We start from the raw sequence: 24,206 nt of genomic DNA on the forward strand, positions 1-24,206 counted from the left end.
CCCGCGACGGCTACGCCACTGAACTGCAGAACGCACGCCACCGACCGCTACCTACGCGCTGGCAAGTCGAAACTTCTGCGGCTCTCTTCTACAGTTTATTAGATGCGAAGCACCTTTTCCTCGCGGCTGTGCCCTTAGTTCCATTGGCGACCGTCCGCTTTGTACCACCTAGCTTAGCCATCTGAGCGCGCACTCGCGCCAATGGGAAGTCTTCTTCCTCTTGTTCTTCGACCGCCTTGATGATGATACGTGCAGAGCACTTTAGGGGCCCGGGCTGCTGTATGCTGTCCTAGCTTGGCGTAACGCAGACAAAACCACGTGTGCTGGCACGCGCTAGCGCGTTCGGGCCTGTGTAAGGGGCTGGGTAAGACGCTGTCGCCTCTCCCCTGTACACTCTCTCAACAATCACGTGATGATAAACGGAACGTTAAGTCGACCCATGCGCTCCTTCGCCTCCCCACATGGTTCCCTTTAGTGGGAGATGGTGAAATTTTTTCTTCCCGTCGCTGACGCATGCGTGCTAAACCTTACTTTCTGAAGTTTCGGCCGTGCTTTCTTTGCGTCAGAGTTTCTCACTTTTGTATACGCATGCTCTGCGTGCAAGCGGGTCATCTACGGGCGCAGGTCGCTTCCTTGCGAACGCATAGGAGCGCAGCTCCTTTCATAGCGGTCATTTGAAGTCAGCCTCATATATTCTTTTTCGTTGGGCTTTCTGTAGAGAGGATTCTATTAAGTACACTGAAGCGCGCCACTTCAAGGCACTTCGTTATCCTGTACCTGTCTGAGAGTGCCGTATGCGAAGCACTTCTTGGAGTGCTCCAGAGGCATAGTAGTACAAGTTTGTATTTTTTAAGAGGAGATGGCCAGCGCTGCTCCCACTGCCCAAAACTAGCGTACAGTTACTGATCATTAGACGTTTTATGCATTATGCGAGTACAATCGCTACGTGTTTGACAAGTACGTCATTCGTCTGGTCATACGTATTCTGATATCTCATGTGTAAACACGATTATAATGACTGGCTCATATCTTTCATGCCACCACATTTCGTTCCTCCGTGACATGCCTGCATGTCATGTCACGCACATTGTCACATATACCATGTTAACGAAGCAATCACGGCAATTTCATGGCGTTCCTAACAATCATTCATGCCGTTATTGTCCTTGTGCAGGACCCGCCACGGTGGTCTAGTTGATATGATGCTCGACTGCTCACCCCAAGGTCGCGGGATCGAATCCCGGCAACGGTGGCCGATTTTTCGATGGAGGCAAAAATCCTTGAGGCCGGTGTACTTAGATTTAGGTGCACGTTAAAGAACCCCAAATGGTTGAAATTTCCGGAGCCCTCCACTACAGCGTCCGTCATAAACATATCATGATTTTGGAACGTTATATCGCAAGAAATATTAATATGTCCTTTTACAGATCGCATGCATGCCACTTCACTCATGCCGTGAGATCTGAGTTATTTCTGTCTCTGCCCTAACTCGTGTCATAACCATTCTGATATATACAAGCTTGCCGAGACGACCACCGTGGCGTCACGATGTAGGAGGTGACAAGGACAGATACCAAGTGTCTTTGGTTCGCGAAGAAATGCTTCACATTTAATAAGCAACGTACATGCGCTCATTAATTTAAATCCATGTAAAATTGCAACAACGTGGGAATCGTTTTCATTACCTGAAACTGACGCCGTTGCGGTATTTGTCGGTACATCCAGGAAATTTCTTAGGAGGTTGCACCAGCTTCGAGGTGCAGTAATTTTCATAACTTCACCTCGAAGCGTCAGCATCAGAGTTGAAATTTACAGTTTTGAAATATGGAGTTTTGAAATTGAAATATAAAGTTTTTGTTCCACGGTTGCGCCTCACGAAGATATGCTTGCGTCCAGTCACGTATGTGTAGCTCATCACACTTATTAAGAAAATGACAACAATTTATGGGGCAAAGATAGTCACGTACGGGCCATGCCACCAGCGAAACGTACGCGGGACACATGCGGTCCACGGGCGGAGCGTTTGAGACTGTTGGATTATAGTGCTTCGTACCATCCGTCGCGCGGTATTTCCGTCGGTAGTTGGGGCCGCACAGGCCTTGTATTTAAACTTATAATTCTTTTTTGTACTGATTGGACTGGAATCAATAAGTGACACTGCTAAGAAGCGAAAATGAAGCATTGCTGGACTGTTGCAAACGAAAAACGAATAAAAGGTGAAAAAGAATACAATGTAAAGATTATGCTTGAAAAGAATGGTTTATATTAGGGGTGTGCGATTATCAAATTTTTCGAAGACGAATCGAATACGAATATCCACCTTCGAATATCGAATCGAATATCGAATATCAAAGGAAAAATGCCTCCACAGTAACGATATTTTATTTAACATGTAGCTATTTGAAGAAAAAAAAAACATTAGCAGCCTGACTGGCAACACAACATACACTGCTATCTCCAGAACACAATGTCAAGGCTAGCACAATGCACATCACAACACAAGCAAATATCACGGCACAATGAAAGTAACGACTACATGTTATCATGAAGAAATATGAGTTGCTCCACATGATCAGGCAGCAGGCGCTCCCTTCTAACAGAGACAAGCTTCCCCTGCCACTGAAAAGGCACGCTCACTTGGAACAGAAGTGGCTGGTATAGGGAGGTACATGGGGCAAAGCTCTGCAGACTGGGGTATCTGAAGGTGCCTACAGTCCGCCACCAGTCACGTGGGTCACTGTCTTTCTTCAGAAGTGGTCCCGCATAGTGAACTAGTGGTAGTGCGGCACGTTACGGCCGTATAATATTGAAAATGTACGGTTACATGATCGCCAATAGCGCTGCACGTCGGAGATGCACCAACAATAAATCATACGTATTGGGGCGCTCGTCACAGGCAGATATCGTGTCTCCGTGTACGTACGATGTTTATCGCTCCTCTCGGCAACGTTTTTAGCGATACGAACGCAGCATAAATGTGGAAGACGAGTTATTTTATGCATGATAATCGAATCGCATATTCGAATTTTTCGAATATTCGAAACTTTTCGAATACACGATTTTCGAATCGAATACGAATATTTGGAATGTATTATTCGACGAATATTAGAAACTTTCGAATATTCGCACACCCCTAGTTTATAGAAAAGCACTTACACGCCTCCATGCCACTCGGATAGTCTGACATGGTCCAGTTCTACAGGAGTAACGCCGTCAGTGGCGTGGCCACGAATCTAGAAGCACCAAAGTTACTAGTCAAACCCAACTGTGTCGAACTCGGGGAAATCGCAGTATTCTTTATATCAAGCCCTATTCTAACACGTGAAGGCTTTAACGTCAGTGCATAGAAAGTTTGCGGCTACATCGAACAAAGATTGCCGGAACACTTCATATATTGAACATCGGGTAGTGCAATACTGCCCAAGAAGTTGGCTTTTTCTCCTGGAGAGGGACATTCCCGCATGCATCTGGGAGATTGAGCGGTGGGATTAGGAGGGCGCCACCAAGAGCCAATAGAAACCATCGCTTGCCACCGCGTGCTTTCTCCCATGATTCCTCGTCCTTGCGGTCCGTCGTGGGTGATCGCCGTAAAACGGAAGAACTTGGCTGTTCTCCGCGAAGTTCAACACAGTCGAACGTAGAGAAAAGAAGTTTGACGTCGCCACTACGTACGGCATGACAAGAAGCACGCTGAGTATGTAATTGAAAAACATCGCCAACATCAGGTCCAAGGCCGTCGAGGCTTCCGACGCCCGACGAGTACAGTGAGCTGCGTTTGAAGATGCTGAATCGTTATTTACATCGATACTGTATTTTGCCGCCAGCAAGCCGCCCGTACATATCACAGCGCCCTTAACTACAAACCACGGCAAATTGAAAACTGAAGTATTTCCCCGTGTATTACTTTATACAGCTTTCATTTCATTATCGTGAAGCGGAGCCGTGAAGCCAACTTGCGCACCGAATTTCGCAATGAAAATACCGTAAATTCTTAAGTTTTATATCGAATTATACGATATATAGATATTGTATCCCGTTTTTTATCAAGTTCGATGTATGCGGTTTTGACTGTTCTTGCGTACCTGCATTTTTCTTTTACTACAGGTGTGGACCTCGTGCTCAACTCCTTGGCCGACGCGATGCTGAAGGCCAGTGTACGCTGCCTGGCCGAACATGGACGTTTCCTCGAGATTGGAAAGTTTGACTTATCCAAGGACTCTCCACTGGGAATGTCTGTGTTCTTGAAGAGTGTCACATTCCACGGAATAACATTGGAGTCCCTTCATGGTGACAGTCCGTTTGTGGCGGAAAAGAGACGCCGTGTTATGGAACTCATCCGCGAGGGCATAGTGTCTGGCGTTGTGCGACCGTTGAATGCTGAGCGATTCACGAGCGAACAGGTCGAGGAAGCTTTCCGCTACATGGCATCCGGAAAGCACGTGGGAAAGGTCGTGCTCGAGGTGAGAGTTAATTCTTAATCCTTTGGGATCGAGAACAGAGATCGAGCCCAGCATAAATATTTCATTTATAGGCAGCGTTTGCGTTGCCCTTTCTCGCCAGATTTGCGTAGATTTAGTGTAGCTTCTTTGTAGCGGTGTCTTCTCGCAAGTGATTGCATGTCGTTGCAAGAAGGACCATTATTAATCTCTTCATGAATTGAGAATCGAGAGGTTTCAAAAGAGGCGAAGTCATGTAGCAGAGAACTAAATTGTGCAGATGAAAGCAGAGCACGTTGATCTGTTAGGAATCACAAAGTTGTACCGCATGAAGGAAGCGAGGTAACAGGGTTAAGGCTTAATAATTTTAGGCAACAGCCTTAGATGCCTCCCCAACGCGAAAATTGACCGTTTGGCGGCGTCCCGTGGCGCCCACACAAGTGACGCAAAAAAATAATCCCGCGATGACGTCACCATATGACGTCGTGATGACGTCACAGATAACGAAAGGGTTTGTGACGTCATCATGACGTCATAACATGAAATCGTCGCTTGGTCAAGGGTGGGCCGATCACGGAGGCAGTGCAAAACCAGGTGAAGTGAAAAAAAGCTTGCAATGCATCTGATCCCGGAGGCCGTGTAAAACCACGTTACGGGCCGAAAGCTTTCGGAGGTGGGCGAAGGAGGATCAGCACATCGACTGAGAAGAAGATGGCTTTCGCCTCCGAGTCGGCTTACGCGAATGCGCAAGGGACACTTTGAGTTTTAGTGGCGCTAGTACCGAGTGGTCCCTCGGCTGCACGCCGGACCACCCTGTCAAGTGCCGTTGCGAGTTGTTCGAAAACCTTGATAAAAATAATAAAATATGAAATGGAGAGAATGGGCTAAGCTAAGGATTCTGATTATCAACATGTCGTAAAGGTATGTCAGTAGGATACGTCATAAAATAAAATTTTAGCCATGTGGTATAAACAGTAATAAATAGAAATAAAAATTAATAATTACGTCTGAGAAATCTATCGGATTAAACTCGTTGGGGTACCCGACAGATCAGATCTCAACCAGACGCTTCTTACTAGGAGCTTTGGCCGCATGAAATACTAAGTTTACCGAGAGAATGCACCAGGACGCACGGATGCCGAAAACATATATGAAAGCGGTGGGATGGGTTAAACTAAGGGCTCCATATGACAGAGTGCACATTGAGATATATCAGAAGTTGCCCTTAATGACCACCGGTTATCCTGCCGACGTGCTACCGTGCTCGGCCCATATCCATTTCTTCTTCTTGATTTCAACTATGATATCCTTAACCCCCGTTTGTTCCCTGACCCACTCTGCTCTCTTCCTGTCTCTTAAGGTTACACCTATCATTTTCCTTTCCATCGCTCGCTGCGTCGTCCTCAATTTAAGTTGAACCCTCTTTGTAAGTCTCCAGGTTTCTGCTCCGCCGGTAAGTACCGGTAAGATGCAGCTGTTATATACCTTCCTCTTGAGGGATAGTGGTATACTATCAATATACTAATTATACTTTACATAGTGGTATACTAATGAGCCCCATCCCATTCTTATTCTTCTAGTTATTTCACTTTCATAGTTCGGCTCCGCGGTTACTACCTGTCCTAAGCAGACGTACTCCTTTACAACTTCCAGTGTCTCGCCACCTATCACAAAGCGGTGTTCTCTGCCAAGATTGTTCCACATTACTTTAGTTCTATGCATATTAATTTTCAGACCTATCTTCTACTTTCCACATCCAGTTCAGTAATCATGAGCTGTAATTCGTCTCCCGCGTTACTCATCAACGAAATGTCATCAGCGAATCGCAGGTTACTGAGATACTCTCCAATAACTCTTATCGTTAACTCTTCCCAATCTAGGGCCCTGAAAACCTCCTGTAAACACGCGGTGAATAGCATTGGAGAGACCGTGTGTCCCTGCCGTACGCCCTTCTTTATTGGGATTCTGTCGCTTTCTTTATGGAGCACTATAGTGGCTGTGGATCCGCTGTAGATTTCTTCCATTGTGTTTGTATAGGCTTCGTCGATGCCCTGATTCCGCAGTGCCTGCATGACTGCTGATGTCTCCACCGAATCGAATGCCTTCTCGTAATCTATGAAGGCTATATATAGGGGTTGGTTGTATTCCGCGCTTTTCTCTATCACCTGATTGATAGTATGAATATGGCCTATTGTTGAGAAGCCAAACGGTATCAGAAGTTAAAATAAACTGAAGGACCGCGAACATCGGGCGCGTTGACGTCACACCCTCTCGCGTCCACACGCTGTCTCGCGGTCCTTGCTTCCGTTGCGCCAGCTAGGGTTACGCAGCGTTCACTACAAGTACATCAGTCGACAGGGGTCGAGTAGGGTTCACGAGTGCACCTTGTTGCGTTCACTTGTGCACTTGTCACAAGTTGCTCTTCTGGGTGTGCCGTGGTAAAGTGAAATAGAAGAGGGGTAGTGGGCTCACTGCCGCCGTGCGCGTTGCGCTGCCGATGTCTTCTTGGGCACTAAGGAATGCACCATACATGCACACAAACGCCGACGGGTGAGTGACACTTCAAGACACTTGAGTCAAAGATTACTGTCGCCCCCAAATTTTTATTGCGGTAGCAATTATATGGACACTCTCGGCTGATTTTTGCCGTCGCCGTCTCTCGACACCGTCATTTCCCGGATATGTATATGTACGTATATATATAAAAAAGGCACAAAGAAAAATAAAACAGAAGAAAGAAATTCTGAAGTACCCGATCACGGATCCAAACCAGCAACCCCTCGCTCCCCAGCGCGCTGCGTTAGACAACTCAGCCACACGCCATGTATGCGCCGGCGAAATAACGGCGAGCTAATTATATTCACCATGTAGTGCTGGTGGTAAGCAAATCTCGGAGGAGCGTGAGCGTGTTTTATACCACGCAACGCTCCTAATTTTCTTTCAATTTGAAAACTGCCCTTGAGCTGCGCATGACAAAGTGGCCCTTTTCTGTACCAACTCGTGATGTTGAAGGAAAAAAAAGAGAAAGAACACCAGGAACACCTTCCATAAGACGTCCCCGTGTGGCTGGAGACGCAGGGGTAACTCCAAGCGCTAGAGTTTAAAAGAGAAAGAAATATCTAAGAGCGTCTGATTCTTCATTGTCGACACTTGCAGACGCAGCGCTCCTAATTTTCTTCCATTTCGAATACTGCCCTTGAGACGCGCTCGGCAAGTGGCCATTTTCTGTACCCACTCGGGATGTGCAAGGAAAAAAAGACAGAAAACCGGGCACACCTTGCATCAGACGCCCCCTGTGCTAGGAGAAGCAGAGGGTCACTCCACGCGCCGCAGTTTAAAGGAAGGAGAAATATCTAAGAGCGTCTAAATTCTGAATTTTCCCGCTTATATTAACCACTGGTTTCATGGCCAATCCCCCTTAGTGTGTAAGAACCAAGAATTGAGGGTCAAACAAGCAAGCAAGCGTATGATTCTCCACTGTCGACACTTGCAGCGTGTCGCTCAAGCACATAGGCGCAACAACTGTGAGAGTTGTTAGTTCAGGCACGGCCGCTACATAAAAAAAAGCAGGTGCGGCCTGCTGCGTGGCGCTGAAACGGCGTCCGGGGCCTAGTTCTCCTTGCGCCCGCACTGGCGCCACCACACTGGTACAGCTGTTCACGGAGAAGCGCTGCGACAGCCGCGTTTGTACGCCCGACACTTACTCCAATCAGGCCGTAGATAACGCGTTTTATAGTTGCACATTAGAGGTTGAATATTGAAGTCGTTATTAGAACTGCCAATTACCCCACATATGTGAACAGTTTGCCCTAGCAGTGCCAGTGTTTTGTAGAGTGGGCCTCAATACTCTCCACGAATGCTGGCCGTTCGACTCACCTGAAATGAAAAGTGTCACTCAATCACTGATCCCCTTAATGGGCAGGCAGTCGTCGGGCAGATTCCAAGGGCTGACTTATCGGCCCACCGAAACGCACCACGAACGCACACAAAATTTAAATGTAGGTCCTGTTAGTGCGCCAACAAATGCCTGTTGTGGTCGAAAGCAAGCGTTAGAGCCAAGAGTTGACAACACAAACAAAATATATTCTCAGTTAAGGCAGTACAAACATCCACACTCGGCAGGTATCAATTACAACTCACCATAGGCGTGCGCAGGGTTCCCTATTAGGGGGGCGAAAGTTCATCGCAGCGCCCACCCACTTTACTAAGTCAATGTATGGGGTAGATTTTGCGCCCCCCCCCCCCTCTTAGGTGACCAGAAGGGTGAATGTACGGCGCAGATTTTGCGCCCTCCCCTCTTAGGTGATTAGAGGGGGCGGCCGCCCCCCCCTGCCCCACCTGTGCGCACGCCTATGACACTCACAAGATCACTTAGATGGTGCTTAAACAACGGGAACAAACTTACCGTGCTACAAATGCACTTTCATCCGTTAGAAACTGTCCAAGAACACTTAAAAACCTTGAATATTCACCAAACGTGTGCAGCCCACAATTTTTCGAACGTTTCTGGAATATTTCTCTTCCAGGAAACACTCAAATGAACTCCAGCTCTGGTCACCGCTATTCCGCGACACTCTTCTAAACAGTGCTCCCACGGTGTCATCACTAGATCATCCAAGATCGACTGACCGCCCTACACGACTCACACGAACAACATAACTTCTTCGCCGACTTCGCCATACCGTCCTACCCTCCGTCGTCTCTGGTTTGGATCCTTCCCAGTTTCGCGAACATTCCAAGTGATCGTTCGGCTCGTAGCGCGTAGCGCAGCGACAGCTAGGGGAAAGGGATTCGTCTCGCCGGTTTGTCTGCGGAATCGGTCGGTTCCACTTTGATTTTTGAATTTTCCCGATCTGCGCGGGTGTTAGGCTGTCGCGACCGCGACAACGTCTTCGATGGAGAGGGTAGGGGTTCGCCCTGGGCGCCTTTTGATGCTCGTATTTTTTTTTGTTTTTTTAGGGGCGAAGCTCCTCTTAATCTAACCTTGTCACGCGTCCGGCGTCCGGCGTGAGGCGTTACCGGCCCATCACGGATCCTTTGCAAACTGTCTACTACTTCGTCTTTGCAAACATCCCACTACGATCCATCACCGATCCATTACTTCACTGACCATAAAGCCGTTATAATGAAGGGGGAACGAAAGCCACCTTTGCAAACTGCCCACTACTTCGTCTTTGCAAACATCCCACTACGACCCATCACCGATGTTTGTCACGTCTTTGATGATGTACTAGGCTATCGATTTGATTACTGCTGAGCGAAACCACTGAAGATTTCACGGTGTAACCATGATTGCTTCAGGAGCTTCGCACAAGCTCTTCATTATTCACCTGTGGATATGCTGTGAATTTTTCGTTGCGCGCACCCGTTGGGGGTAAAAGTCGGCGCAGTGGCTTGATGCTGTCGTCAGGATGCGGCGGCACGCGCCTGTTTTAGCGCTCGTTTGTGACAGAAAGAAGTGCTCTGTTACGAATATTACGCTTCCCGGCACTGTAGATAGCATGGGAATACGTGGTACTTCACAGTAGCGTATTTTCACACGTTCGAGTTGCACAGCGGCACGCAACAGCTTCTCGTCATCACACCGCTAGAAAAAACCGTCTGCCACACACGCGCGCACGAAAAAAACCGTACTCAGGCGCAGGAAACATGAGGCAAGCTGCTCACACGCGCGGTCACACACAAGAAAGATACGAGAAAGCACAAGAGAATGCACATGGACACGCATAAATCCTGAGGCGACCACATAGTAAAACGAACCGGCGTCTGCCTTGAGGACCGTGCTAGTGGCGCTCTCACCCAAAACAGCTGCCGCTCGGCCGAGCCGCGCTCGCCCATTGACGGCGACGCGACGCAGCAGGCCGCACCTGTCTTTTTTTTTTTTTTATGTAGCGGCCGTGGTTCAGGCACGGCCGCGGTTCAGGCTTGCCCTATGCATGCCGATGCATTCAATATGGGCGTCCTTCTTTGTGCTTCAGCGACCCGCTGCAAGTATCGTTGCTGCTTCTGGTTCTTCATGTGACATTTCAATTTCTTGCTATCGCATTCATTGCTTCGCCCTTGCCGCGAAACTGCCGACTTTTTTTTTTCATTTTATTTCGCATGCTGGAAAGAGCGTCAAGAATTTTTACTCGAGAGCGTTAGAAGAGTCTGTATAAGTTGTGGTACAGGCATTGACATAAATGTAAGAGGGTATAGCTAGCAAAAGTAGTAACAAAACGGATCTATGTTATGACATATGACAGAAGTATAACGCATAATGAATTTATCACAGTTTTATATGAGGCATGGCAATATAATTAAAAGAAAACCAAGCACGTAAAATATAATATTCATAAAAAATCGACAATGTCACGTCACAATGTCAAATATACCCGGCAAGGATGACAAAGATAAACGCACAAAACAAAAGTCACAGCGTCTCTTATGCATTCACCTATGACGACTCGAAGGCGAAAGACATATTTTTTTTCTCAGTCGAAGTATTGATCCTGCCGCGCCACCCACCGAGAGCTTTCGGCACCTAACGTTGTTTTGCACTGCCTCCGTGATCGGCCCAGCTTTGACCAATCAACAATGTCGTGTGATGACGTCATCCCGTGGCGTCATAGTGACGTCACACGTTTCAGTGATCTGCGATGTCACAATGACGTCATATGTTTACGTCATCACGTGATAATTTTTTTGCATCACTCGTGTTGCCCCTGACGCCGCGGGACGCCGGCGGTCAATTTTCGCGTTTGACGACGCATCTAAGGCTTTTACCCTAATAATGCTAGCATCACTAACTCATAGCTCACAGCGCAGTTTGGTCAGCAAATTCAACAAATTTATGAACAGTGGGCTGTGCGGCAAGCATTTGAGCTAACGTATTCCAGTCACGAACAGCTCGTGGAAAGAAAAAAAAGGAAGACTAAATGTATTGTTACCGCAAAAATACTCTTGGACTGTAAAGCGACCCTTGGGACGGGTTTCATTGGGAGTTTTTTTTAGGAAATGTAGTTGTCAGAATCCACTTTATTAGTATTACGCTGGATAAGATATCAGACTTTCAGTCTGAACAGCATGACACGACTGGTTAGTGTGTGAAGGCCAATCTCGGACAGCGTCTCCTTAAGCGAGTTGGGTTGGTGCGTCTACATCTGTTTCAGATAAAACGTGCGTCTTCGAGCTGGACAGCCTCAAGAGCAGCTATCTTATTTTGAGTAGACGAGAAGTACGCCATGCTCGCATATTCTTGTGTAGCATGTACGATCGTCACATAGAACAAAAGCTTGGCTTCCGCCGTGGATTACCCCAGGGGCCACTTTAAAAATATTAGTTTTTGCATGGCTTTGCTTGCCGCGTGAGGAGAGGAGAAACATCTGGCGTCTTTCGTTAAGCAGCTGGCGTCTTTTCGTTTTGCTTTTAGAAAAAGTCACAGTTTCGCCGCAAGGGCGAAACAATGAATGCGATAGCAAGGAACTAATGCTATACGAAGTGAGGCTCGCCAATGGATACTCTCAGTTTGAACAGCGCTTCTGTTGCAAAGGCGGCCGAAGCAGCGAAGGAAACTAGCGTGCTTCAAGTGTCGAGCTGTGACACTTGATAGTTCGCGCTCATCTTCTGTTTGTTCGTTTGGCGGCGTCCCTGAGCTCGAGTGACATTCGTACGCGCCGTAACATGAGCGCGGACATCACGGTGAAAGCGTGAAACATTCCTCTACCCCTCTCCACGAGAAAACCGCGCGAGCAGACAACGGAAGGGCAAGCTTCTCCCATGCGCAAATATAAGAAGAAGCGAGCGAGCTCGCCGACGACTTTTATATGCGCCCGTCGGGCTCCTAGCGCCACCTCGCTGGTAATGAAGAAACGCTTATTATCGCCTGCTGTCTCTGAGTCCGTCCAGCGCTAAATGGTGTGTATATAACGCTCGCCGTTAGCTACGTGGAGGATCTGCGTTTCGTGGCGTAGTGGATAGCGCCGCTCGCTGCGGATCAAGAGGTCCCTGGTTCGATTCCGCGCTTCGGAAGCATTTTTCTGAGTTACTTTTCTTTGGGGCCTTTATATATATATACACACTTATACATATACGGTGCATGACGGCGGCGACGGCGACGGCAAAATCCAGCCGAGACTGTCCATATAATTGCTATCGCAATAAAACATCTGGCGTCTTTCGTTGGTTTATTTCATCAATCAACGGCGTTTTGAACAAAACTTTTATTGTTTAATCACGCACAGGAGAAATCTCACCAGGCACTACCTTGGAGGTAAACAATGGCTGCTAATAGGAATGAGAGACAGAAGAAGTCGGCTTTTAGCTAACACTTACACTTCTACTTCTACTAACGTTTCCTACTGGAACATGGCAATGGCTGCTAATGGGGAATGAGAGACAGAAGAATTCGGCTTTTAGTTAACGCGCACGCTGCGAATTTTTATTGTTCAACAACGCACAGGAGAAATCTCCCACCGGCACCACCTTGAAGGTCAAGATCTGGTACTAGCGTTAAGACTGGTTACGCACTACGACGGGAACGAACGGGTGCCGCTTTAAGGAGCTTCGCCCCTAAAACAATATTGTGTCCAACGACCTCCGTAACGCATGTTAATATAGTGCGTTCAAAGATTTTAGAGCAAGTACATGTCAGAGAGATAGGCGTGTATGTCTATTAGAGGTGTGCACGGGCTCCAGGTAGCCCGAAAGCCCGAGCCCAACCCGGCCCGCGGGCCGGGCTCGGGCGGGCCGGCGTATTTTCACCTCAAGCCCGGGCCGGGCTCGGGCTACTTGGAGTTTTATCGAGCCGGGCTTGGGCCCGGCGCAAAGCCCGACTCAAGCCCGAAATATAGAGAATGAGCGGGAATTGTTTTCCAGCACGCATACAGCGCCTTTTTCGCGACCGCCCTTTACCGCTTTTCCTTTCTATTCGCTACTTTAAACAAAAGGGGAGCAGGTAAAGCACTGCCTCTGTTGCACTCCGACAAACAGAGAAATAACACCACCTGAGCTAGTGACGGCGCCACGCGACTGTTCGCGTTAGATTTAAGGTCAAATCCCATATGAGTGAAAATGCACGCGACAGCGACGAGCGACCCGACGTAGATCGCCTTCGTGCAAGCGGACGCTTGCATGGGCATACCCCATACACGTGACGGCTTTGGCAAGCGAACTCCATTGTTGCTGGCATGAGGCCGTCTGCTTGTATAGCAAAAGTGCCGCGAACACTCTCTATTTGAGACTGTTCGTCGTGTGTCGTTTGATCATATTTGATATGCTCAATAAAATGCCAAATTACCGGAAAACGATGCTTTATTTTCGCAGCGAACCTTCAAAAAGCCGGGCCGGGCCGGGACCGGGATTGTGTTTTCGTACGTCGGGCCGGGCGGGCCCGCAGCCCTTCGCCGTCGGGCTCGGGCGGGCCTTCGACAAAGTCAGCGGGCCCGGGCCGGGCTCGGGCTCGGAAATACGGCCCGTGCACAGCTCTAATTTCTATAGCGGCAATATATGTGCATTTTTTATTCTGCTGAAAGGTATTGTTCGGATATTAGTATATTGTACAGAAATATGTGTTATCTTGCTGGCTCGGCATAAGGTTTCAGGAAGCAGTTGTTGATCCCGACTGGGCGGTTGCACTTCTTAAAGCGGAGTTGTAAATGGAACGCTTGCTTGATTTGTGGCGTCCGTCCGCGTCCGCTCACGAACAGCGAAAAAACCAAGTGACCTCATCCGAGGAAGCGATGACGCCACGTATACCCGTCTCATCGATAGACATCGTCTATCGGTCAAAGTCACAATGGAAAAATAAAAGACGTGTATGAACAGGCCTCCAAACGCTCTATGCGACTCGCTGTGATTGAGCACTTTCTGCGACAGATGGCGCGATACATTGCGGTTCGTGCGTCGGGGTGACGTCGCCTTGGCGTATGCGTATAAGAAAACCGTACCTGAACCATTACGGCGATAAAACTGGCCCCAGAGCTTACATTTGCGTATTTTCCTTTTCTTCAAGCTCCGGCGATTGGCTGCTCACGCTATGAAGGACGTTGAAGTAAATGTAGGCGCGTATGGACGTCGCAAAAAAGCAGGTAGCAGAGCGGCTCTTCCAGCCTGTGGTTTGTAGTAGTGTAAATAACAGCGACTACAGAACGAGAAGCAGCCAAACACCTAAACGAGTCCTGTGGTCACATGACGATGCCTGTGAACTGACATATTACAGCAAAGTTATACACCCCTCGTTGGTCTGAAGTTTTCACGACGTCAGCACAAAACTCCTATAGCTCGTATGTGCCCCCGAAATTGGGCAAATACCACTGCTCACCGCAATAGCGCCTCGGACCGCAGACGCTCGCGTGCTCCTCTACTAGCATATGTGCGCGTACCTTGCGGTGTCACCTCGGCCGCTTAGGAAGGACATTCAGAGAAGGGTACAGAGGAGCCGAGGGACGCAGCGTAGCGAGGGACAGAGTGACACGAGCAAAAGCGTGCAACTCCGCTAGCGTGCGCCGTAGACTCGCGCACAATCGCAACGCCACAACTAAATTTGGGCCTCTGGGTGGTTTGGGGCCCTTGAACAAATGAATGAAAACGGCATACCTTTCGCTGCAGTCAGGTATACAGCATAGAGCTCAGCACTAGTTTCAATAAAGAAAACACAAAACAAGCATCAAAGCCTCATGATGGATGGTATGGCGCCACTGAACAATGGGAGCATCCTGTCATGCATACCCGGTAAAGATTAGGTTGCGGCTGATTTGCACTTAAAATGAGAGCTTCAAATGACGTGTAACGGCCCTTACTTCTCCCGGGGCGTGTTTCCCGCTTTCACATATAAAAGGGAGACCCGTCTAGCAACTCATTCAGGTCATTCTAATACTGCCATTAGTAGACCATGGAAATTAAAGTCACCGGAAAAACAGCGTGAATGCAATGCTCGACTAAAGGAATAAATTCGTCTTGCTGAAAATAGTCGCGGAACCAATTACGCTCTACCACAGTGACCACAAAGCGATGTGCAGCGCTACCATTACTCTAAGGTACCGATAAAACATACCTTGGTTTACAGAATGATGAAAATATATTTTGAATAGCATATGTTAATCTACGAGATGATGAGGACCGAAGATGTGTCAACCTCTTCAGATGAGGACTGAAAATGTGTCAGCGCTGTGTCCGTCTGTTCTTTTGTCCTTTGTCTGGTTCCCACAGTGCGCTAAAATAGTGAAATTTGCACACTAGTTCTTTCTTGAAATGTCTTTCGCAGACAAAATCGGTCGTGTGAAGGACTCGGTCCTTCCTCGGAATTGGTCGTCTCTCTTGTGCAGAAGATCGGGCTCTCTTGGTACACAAAAAAAAAGAGAACTGTTGGTCGCCCACCTTCACAGAGTAGAAAGGCTGCAACTATTTATCGCCTGAGTTTAGCCCCTTCAGACACGCATTATGATGCACTGTCTGCAAATGCGTCAAAAACGCATGGCATGATTCGAAGGCACTCAGTATTACATATCAGGAAAGAAAACGAAGAAATGTGTTGTTTTTTGTGAGTTTCAGTAAATAATCGTTATTAGCGTGTTACTAATTATCTAATTATTCTGCCACCAGTAAGCTTCAGTACTTGCATAAAAAGAATCAACTATTAGGCCCGAAAACCATGTACACCTTCTGTTTTGGTTGTAGTTGTTTCGAGCGGAGAAAAAAAATACTTTTGACGTTGGTCCTGGAACGCGGCACGTCGAACGATCGTCTAAAATGGTAGTGTCTCCAGCAAAGTGGTCCTCTGCAGCAATACGCAGGGCAGTGTAGTTAAATGACCGCTATTTGTCCAATCAGGAAGCGTGCACGAATGTGCACACTGAGTTTCAGGCCATTTGAAAAAACACGCGGCATGGGACGCGCCTCCGAAGTTCGCGTCCTCAAACGAGGACGCTGTGCCGCAAAGGGTTAGTAGTAAGAGAACACCTGCTTAGGTTACTACTGGTCCGCTCAGTGCCTCGCCTTTCTCTATAATTTCTGGCCCGTTAGCATGAACGATGCCATTGCCAGGGGCAAAAAAATCACGCATTTCCACGAAGTGAATAATGATGAGTGGGCGAAGCTCCGGAGGAAATCGGGTAAACCGCCAATCCCCGTAAATTTTGCCCACTCGATCATCATACAAAGACCTGACACACAAACGCAGGGGTCCTCATATATGACGTTAAGCTCAGGGGAACGTTTATTTCGACGTTGCCGTTTTGCCTTTCACGATTGTTTTCATCCATGGCAGAAAGAGAATATGTGGTCTGCAACACGCTTACACCTCATGGTCATCAGCGTCCTCGTTATCACGTGTAGTGGGTACATTCCACTATACTGGAACGTGCTTATTCTTCATGGTCATCAGTGGTCATCGTCATCTTTATCACATGGAGTGGATACATCCCAATATGCGTGGCTACATACTACAAAGGAGGGACAGGCTCACACCCTGAGGGGCTTCGCCCCTAATAGGAATGAAGGTAGCGTTAAACGCTTCTTTCTGCGTGTCTGTTTTCGTCGATCGGTGACAGAAGCATTTGAAGGTTATTTTTGTGCCCGATAGAACGCCACAATTTCAGGGGGAATGTTTGATCAAATTACAATGCGATGTACTCCATAAGCACCAATTTGCTACCTTTGATTTTTTTAGCAGTCTATTTAGCGAATTTATTATTTGTTTTTGAACGGGTGAGGGGGGGGGGGTGCAGATTTCCGAAACTTGGCGTGCTATATTAGATTTCCTCAGCTTTTTATTTTGCGTACGACATAAATTACAGCGAGTATAACCTATGTGTTTGGCCTATTTGTGTTCTTTTGCACTTGTGGGGCAAAAAACCTCAAGAAGCGCACAGCATGTGCTTTGAACAGCAAGCAAATTTCATCATGTTTGGCCGACGCCACTGAGTCTGTTTCTCGGAACTCGTAGTATTCTTGTACTACATGAATATCGCTGTATACAAGACTACACGAGTCCACGAACCGGGCTTCATGCGGTTTATGACGCTTGTCATTTCATGCTCGTCCAATGGACGCAGGTGCGACCTGAAGAAACGCAGCCAACGGCAGCACCTCCCAAGCCACTGAGCGTGAGAGCCGTGGTACGAACCAGGTTTTACGAAGATAAGACGTACGTTATCGTTGGCGGCCTGGGTGGCTTTGGCTTGGAGCTCGCGGAGTGGATGGTGAACCGTGGATGTAGGAAACTTGTTTTGACGACGCGTTCTGGTGTGCGCACTGGCTACCAAAAATATTGCCTCCATCGATGGAAAGAAGCTGGAGCAAACGTTCTTGTAGTCACAAAGGATGCTTCCACGCTGAATGGATCGCTGCAGATCATCCAAGAAGCTACGGCTATTGGTCCTGTTGGTGGCATATTCAACCTAGGCGTGGTAAGTTGTCGAAATAATGCGTCACGAACTTTGTTTCATGAAGAAAGGCAGAACCTATATATTGTGCGATGAGTACTTCCATAATGTATGCATGCCACCTTCCCTTTCTGAAGGCTCAATGAAATTTGATGACACGCAAATTGCGCTCACCACACGTAACCTTGTCGGTGTTTTTAGTTCAACAAAATTATGCGATGTCTTTGCAGCAACGATCCAGCAGTTTTTATCAGGTTGTGGGCTACTTTACGGTACTTAGTGAAGGGAATACTAAAATTGAACTCCCGTAGAATGCAGGCGGCACGAATGCATAGAGCGTATTTGATACCTAGCCAATCGGTTGGCGTGATAGAAAGATTTGGCTTTGGTATTTGCCATCATGGCGCTGTAAGGGATGTTTCTTTTTTTTCCGCCAGGCACTTCACGACGCACTTCTCGAGAACCAGACAGCGACGACATTCGAAGCTGTGTGCAAAATCAAGATTGACGGCACCCGGCACTTGGACGAGCTGTCGCGAGAGTTGTGCCCAGACCTAGACCACTTCGTCGTCTTCTCGTCCATAACTTCCTCTCGGGGCAACTTGGGCCAGAGCAACTACGGCTTTGCTAACTCCGCCATGGAACGTATCTGCGAGAACCGCACTGCAGCTGGTCTACCTGGTAAGATCGTTGTTTCTCTATTCAAAGTTGTTAAATCGTATAATAAAATTAGCAGCCCGAATGTAATGAGAGATAGAGAGAAAAAGAGCGCTTTAGTGCGGTAAAAGCGGCAGGCTCGGCCACCGTAGCTTATTAAATGGCCATGTACTCTGCGCAGAAGAAAGGGAAAGATGATGAGAGAGAAACTGCCAATGGCAATAATAGCGTAGAGCCAAGTGCGTACACCATGAGCACATGTTTCACGCGTACACGTCACCTATTGAATACGTTGGTATTAGTTACATAGCCTGGAGGTGAGGCCGTCTTCTGTTTGAATTGAGAATAGGGCTTCTCCTAGAGCACTTTCACAGCTATTCCGCGGCCCTAGGATATCCCTCTGCCGAAGGGACCTGATGTTATTTTTGGCAATCGTGGAAGACACAAAGAATGCGCGAAGTTTACCATGTGGTAACATTGCTGATAGTACCGACCAGAACTCGTGCACCCCATCTTAGACGACGTTCAAAAGCGCACTTGCCAAATGTGTGCCCTGCGGGCGCGAAGCAGTGAAAAATTCTGGCTGCTGCAGAACGTTGCCACCTTGAAATTTATGTCCGCCATTCGATATATCTAACAAAAAGGAGAAGAAACACAACTGCCTGCCTAAACCCCCCGTCACAACCAAAGGCAGCTTTCCTCTCGGCAAAATTCCTGCCCTATAAAAAAAAGACAAAGAAATCCCGGCTACTGCGTTTAGAACGCCACGGGCACGAGCAGGGAATTCCCCAAAGACAGCAAGAGGAAAGGACGAGTGTAAATATTATCAACGTCGCGATGCGCAAGCATGTAAATATATAACATCGAACAAAATGCGCGCAACGGCAAAAAAAAGATAACACAGTTGTTTAGCCGCAAGGGCGAAGCAATGAATACGATAGCAACAAATTGGAATGTCATATGAAGTAAGACTAGCAACGAACTCCTTTGGATCCGACCTCGTGTAGTACTATAAAACGATGGTGTATGAGAGTACGGCCACCTCAGAGAGCGAAGTGGTTTTGGTGCTGCCTGTACGCTTGAGCACAGCACGTGCAAGGGTCTATACGAACCGTCTACTGGTGTGTGCCGATATAGCGCACGCACCAGCGCTCACTCGCGACAACGCCCTTTTGATCAAAGCTCGCAGTGTACATTCGAGGAAAGCAGCCCCCCCCCCTCCCATTCCCCCCACTCCGGTGATCTACCATAAACACCATCATTAGCATGCCGTTCTGGAGTTTCACTAAAAAGAACATATCGCTGTTTACTGCTATCCCAATTTAATCCCAGAAGATGCAGGGTCTTTCCTGAAAGTAATTTCGACAAGGCCATCAAAAATCATTTATTGATTTTATCGCAATATCAAAGCACTGAGGTTTCGTTATATATATATATATATATATATATATATATATATATATATATATATATATATATATATATATATATATATATATGTATATATATATATATATATATATATATATATATATATATATATATATATTCATTATGGGAACCAGCGAACGCCGAATCACGTCATCTCAGTCTTCTACATTAAGCGCGCACATTGGCGGTATGGCACAATTTTTCGGGGCCTAACTGCCAAGAACTAAGGATATGAAGGGCATCAATTGCGGTTGTATTTGTGTTTGCAGGGCTGGCTATCCAGTGGGGTCCTGTTGACGATGTCGGCATGTTTCTGGGGACCCATTTTTCGGATGTCGAGGCATCCGGTCTTGTGCCACAGCGGATCGCTTCCTGTATCTCGGTTATGGACCAACTTTTGAGCCAAACGAGAACTGTTGTTTCCAGCTACGTGAAGCCTGACCAGTCGACCAAAGAGGACAGCGAAAAGCGCGATGTGACACATTCTATTGCTCGCATTCTAGGTGAACCCAAATTTTATCGTACGTCAGTGGTTGGTATAGCGCCGCAGCGGCACCTGGCTATCTGAAAATTTAATTTTGAATGATCTGCAGGCTCTGAATCCCAATGATCTTTAAAAAACTTTGTTCAACGGTGACCGTTGTAATTCAATCCCGCGTTCCCCAAATATTTTTGAAATCACAGCAATGGCAATAGTACAGGCAAATGACGAACAAATACACGACTTCTTGGGTTTAGCGCTGGTCTTCGCTCTTTACGGGCGATCTTTGCTCTTTACTGATCACCTCTATAAGCTCAGCGAAAGCTACGGGTAAAGTGGGGAAATAGCAGCCACTTACGATCGCCTTCCGCCAGAAATTTTTTGCGGGAGTGGGCAGAGGTGCAGCCAACCTTTATGTAGGTTCGTGTGTGTCCTTGTATGGGAGTGAAAATATACAGATGCAAAAATTGGGAATGTTTTTTTTTTGGGGGGGGGGGGAGCTAGTTGAACACCCTTGGTGCGATGCGATAACTCTGGTGGGTGAGAGAACGAGTTGAGAGAGAGAGAAAGAAAAAGAAAGAGAGGAATTCTTGGCGAAAGAAAATTCTTGAGAAGGCGGCATTCGGAGCCGCTCACCCGAAGGCGAGCGAAGTAACCACTCGCCTATCCAGGCACGCTATCAGAACACATAGTATAGTAGAGCAAGGGGGTGGGAAAGAGAATCGAGGCTGAGGAGGGAAAGGAGGAGGAAATAGAGAAAAGCATAGCACAGAAATGAATAGAAAGAATGGGAACAGAGAAAAATAAATGGAAGAAAACAGAAAGAGGAAGCAAGACAGAGAGAGGTGTATGAAGATGTACAGAACGAAAGAGAAATAAACAGAGACAAAAAAGACAAATAATGGAGAGGAGGGCCAAAAACAAATAAATCAAGTAAGAAAGAAAGAGAAAGATAATCAGAAACGAAGAAGGCATCCGAGCTCTGCACTTCCTTCAGGTTTGGCACCACTAATGCGAAGCTACCTTAATTTTCTTTGTCGAAATTGAAAAATTTTGTATGTCATGCCGGCCATGTATCACCAGTAGTGATAACTGAAAAAGAATCCTAAAGGCAAGTATATCATTGCCCAGCATTTAGAACTTAAATTAAGGTCAGTCCGGCAGTTTCTTTCGGATGGGGAGAGGGGAGAGAGGATTAACCGCTATTTCGTCCCTGCCCACTGTCGATGATGATGGCGGCACAACTTATCCGTGTGATGTCAGGGATAGCAATCATGCTACTGTTGTCTCCAGGTGTTGAGGAAGAAGCAAAAAAACATTGTTTATTGCGATTCAAACCTAAAGCTATTTTTAAATCTTCTACATGCGCCTGTTGTGCATTACGTCAATGTTTCAGGCATCAAGGACCCATTAAGCCTGAAATCAGACATTACCTTAGGCGATTATGGCATGGACTCGCTTATGGCTGTCGAGGTGAAGCAGACGCTGGAGAGAGACTTTGACCTTGCGCTGTCCATGCAGCAGATCCGTCAGCTCACGCTCGAAGAGGTGCGTGCCATCGGACATGCCGGCAGTATGACGAACGCTGCCTCCACAAAAAGAAAGGCAATCAATGATGAACAAGGTATGTTATTTAATGTGTACACTTGCCCTAATGTACGTCGAAACCCACAAGTAACTCTAACTTAATATTGAAGTTAAATAAAAACCCACATTGTCCCTTATGTACTCACCTAAGACGAGTGGAAGGCGAAAGCCACCTTATTTTTCTCTCAGTCTATGTACTGATCCTGCCCCACGCCCACTCCGAAAGCTCTCTGCACCTAACGTGGTTTTCGACTGCCTCCGGGATCGGAGGCTCCTCAACTGGTTTTGCACTGCCTCCGTGATCGGCCCACCTTTGACCAAGCTACCATGTCATGTGATGACGTCATAATGACGTCACAAATTATGGCGATCTGTGACGTCACGATGACGTTATATGGTGACGTCATCGCGTGATCTTTTTTCGCATCACTCGTGCGGACGCCGCCGGCGGGGGACAGCTGACGCGGGACCCCGGTCAATTTTAGCGTTTGATGAGCCATCGCTGAGTATGTATTGAGACTATCGCCTCAACAAATGCTCTTGGTCGTCAAAAACGTTGTGGTGGTCTAAATCATTTCTTTTGCATATATGAACGCTCCTCCTGCTTAGCGCTCTATTGAGGACAGGTTTAGCTTACCTAGAGCTTCCAGTCAAACGATTCCCCATCAAAACAGCTCCCTGGTAGCATGATAGCTAGCTCAAATTTAGAGGCCTCACATAGCAATCAGATTACTGAAAATTTGACTCCTGGTCTCCAGCAGATTTCTCTTCAGTTTCAAATAGCCTGAAAAATGGTTAAGTTGGTGCTGTTGTAGGGTAGATGATAAACTGGGAGTTTCATAGTAGCCCTCCCCCTGGCGAATAGGTGCACAGAGATTGTTTTCTTTGGCGTGAAAGCAAACAGAAAGCTGACTGTCAGTAATACAATTGGGCGCATCCTTCAATAGAGAGACAAGACAATTTTATACTGAAACACGAGGTAGACGATTCTTTCTGCGCAATGAAACCTCCTAAGGGTGACGAGGGCGTGGTTGCTTACACAATCCTAAAAATACATGTTGTCCTGAATAAGCGTCATTTCAGTTCTTGAGCCTTCATTGAAGAGTGACGGAAAACACACCGGATTACTTTATATGTTGACAAAGTGATTGTTCGCCATGTAAGATATGCATAAATGTTAACGTTGTGAGGAAATTTCTTTGACTGCCAGCCGGGCAACTCTAGATGCTCAAATGGCACCACATGCATCAGCGACATTTAGATGGACCCGACGTTTCGGAACCCATTCAGCCCCTAATTGGGTGGTTGACTATATTAGTCATCAAAGCGGCGTCGCTTTTATAGAGCAGCTCTTAGGCGCTCGTTCCTGTGATGAGCGGCGTCGCCGTCGCCGTCGGCGGCGTAAGCGATAAACGTGAAAAATTAAAATGAGAAGAAGAATACCAAGGATCGAACGAAGTTTCAATCAGGGCCGTCTGCGTGGAAGTTGAGTATTCTACCACAGAGACACGCTGCTGCTCGAAACACATTTGCAAAAGCACCCTTTACAGGCATTGTGTTGGTCAAAGAACCGCGTTAACGTATGTAATATAGCGTGGCAGAAGACTAGAATAACAACCACGCGTCACGCAATACCAATTGCGCAACGAGTTTAAGGTTTAAAGCTTCCCATCCACGATAAAGTGCTCAACCATAATTATTCATCCCTATCAGCCACACGCACCATCAACAGTGTGCACATAATGCCTTAGAGGTTTGTAGCCGGTGCGTTGTTTATCCGCAGAAAGACGAGTGATGGCATATTAGGTGCTTCCCTGCTTCACAAAATTTATCATTTGTGGAGTAGTGGATACCTTGCATGCGAACCTGTATTAGTTTCCCCAAGAAAGTTTATAATGGGCTCAAGAAAGGCCGCTCTTCCAGCTTTCGCTGTGACTGTGCTGCGCGCTCCGCGCAGGCCTGGCGTTTTTAAGTGGGGGGCACATTAGGGGCCCGGCCTGTCTTGTGCTGTCGTATGCTGTCATCGTATGCTGTCGTAGCTTGGCGTAACGCAGGGAGAACCAGAATAGCATAGCAATCTCTAGCATATTTATAGCGCGCTCGCGCCTAGGAGAAGTCCTATTCCTCTGGCTGTTTGAGCGCTTTGATGATAAGTGCGGAGTACTTTAGGTACCCGGGCTGTCGTACGCTGTCGTCGCTTGGCGTAACTCAGGCAAAGCCATGTATAAAAATAGCAAGAAGAGGAAGCAAGCG

The 24,206-nt window shown here is 47.3% G+C and overlaps 1 protein-coding gene across 1 annotated transcript in view; it reads left to right on the plus strand.

The window, feature by feature from the left end:
• Positions 1-24,206, plus strand: part of LOC119391856 (fatty acid synthase-like) — a 200,923-nt gene that overhangs the window by 168,215 nt on the left and 8,502 nt on the right. Inside the window, exons 20-24 of the mRNA XM_049415421.1 lie at positions 4,105-4,460; positions 17,468-17,821; positions 18,235-18,478; positions 20,155-20,388; positions 21,763-21,990. Coding sequence (XP_049271378.1) covers positions 4,105-4,460; positions 17,468-17,821; positions 18,235-18,478; positions 20,155-20,388; positions 21,763-21,990 — 1,416 coding nt within the window. The remainder of the gene's footprint in view (positions 1-4,104; positions 4,461-17,467; positions 17,822-18,234; positions 18,479-20,154; positions 20,389-21,762; positions 21,991-24,206) is intronic.

The sequence above is a fragment of the Rhipicephalus sanguineus genome, chromosome 4, assembly GCF_013339695.2.
Source record: "Rhipicephalus sanguineus isolate Rsan-2018 chromosome 4, BIME_Rsan_1.4, whole genome shotgun sequence".
Classification (NCBI taxonomy): Eukaryota; Metazoa; Arthropoda; class Arachnida; order Ixodida; family Ixodidae; genus Rhipicephalus; species Rhipicephalus sanguineus.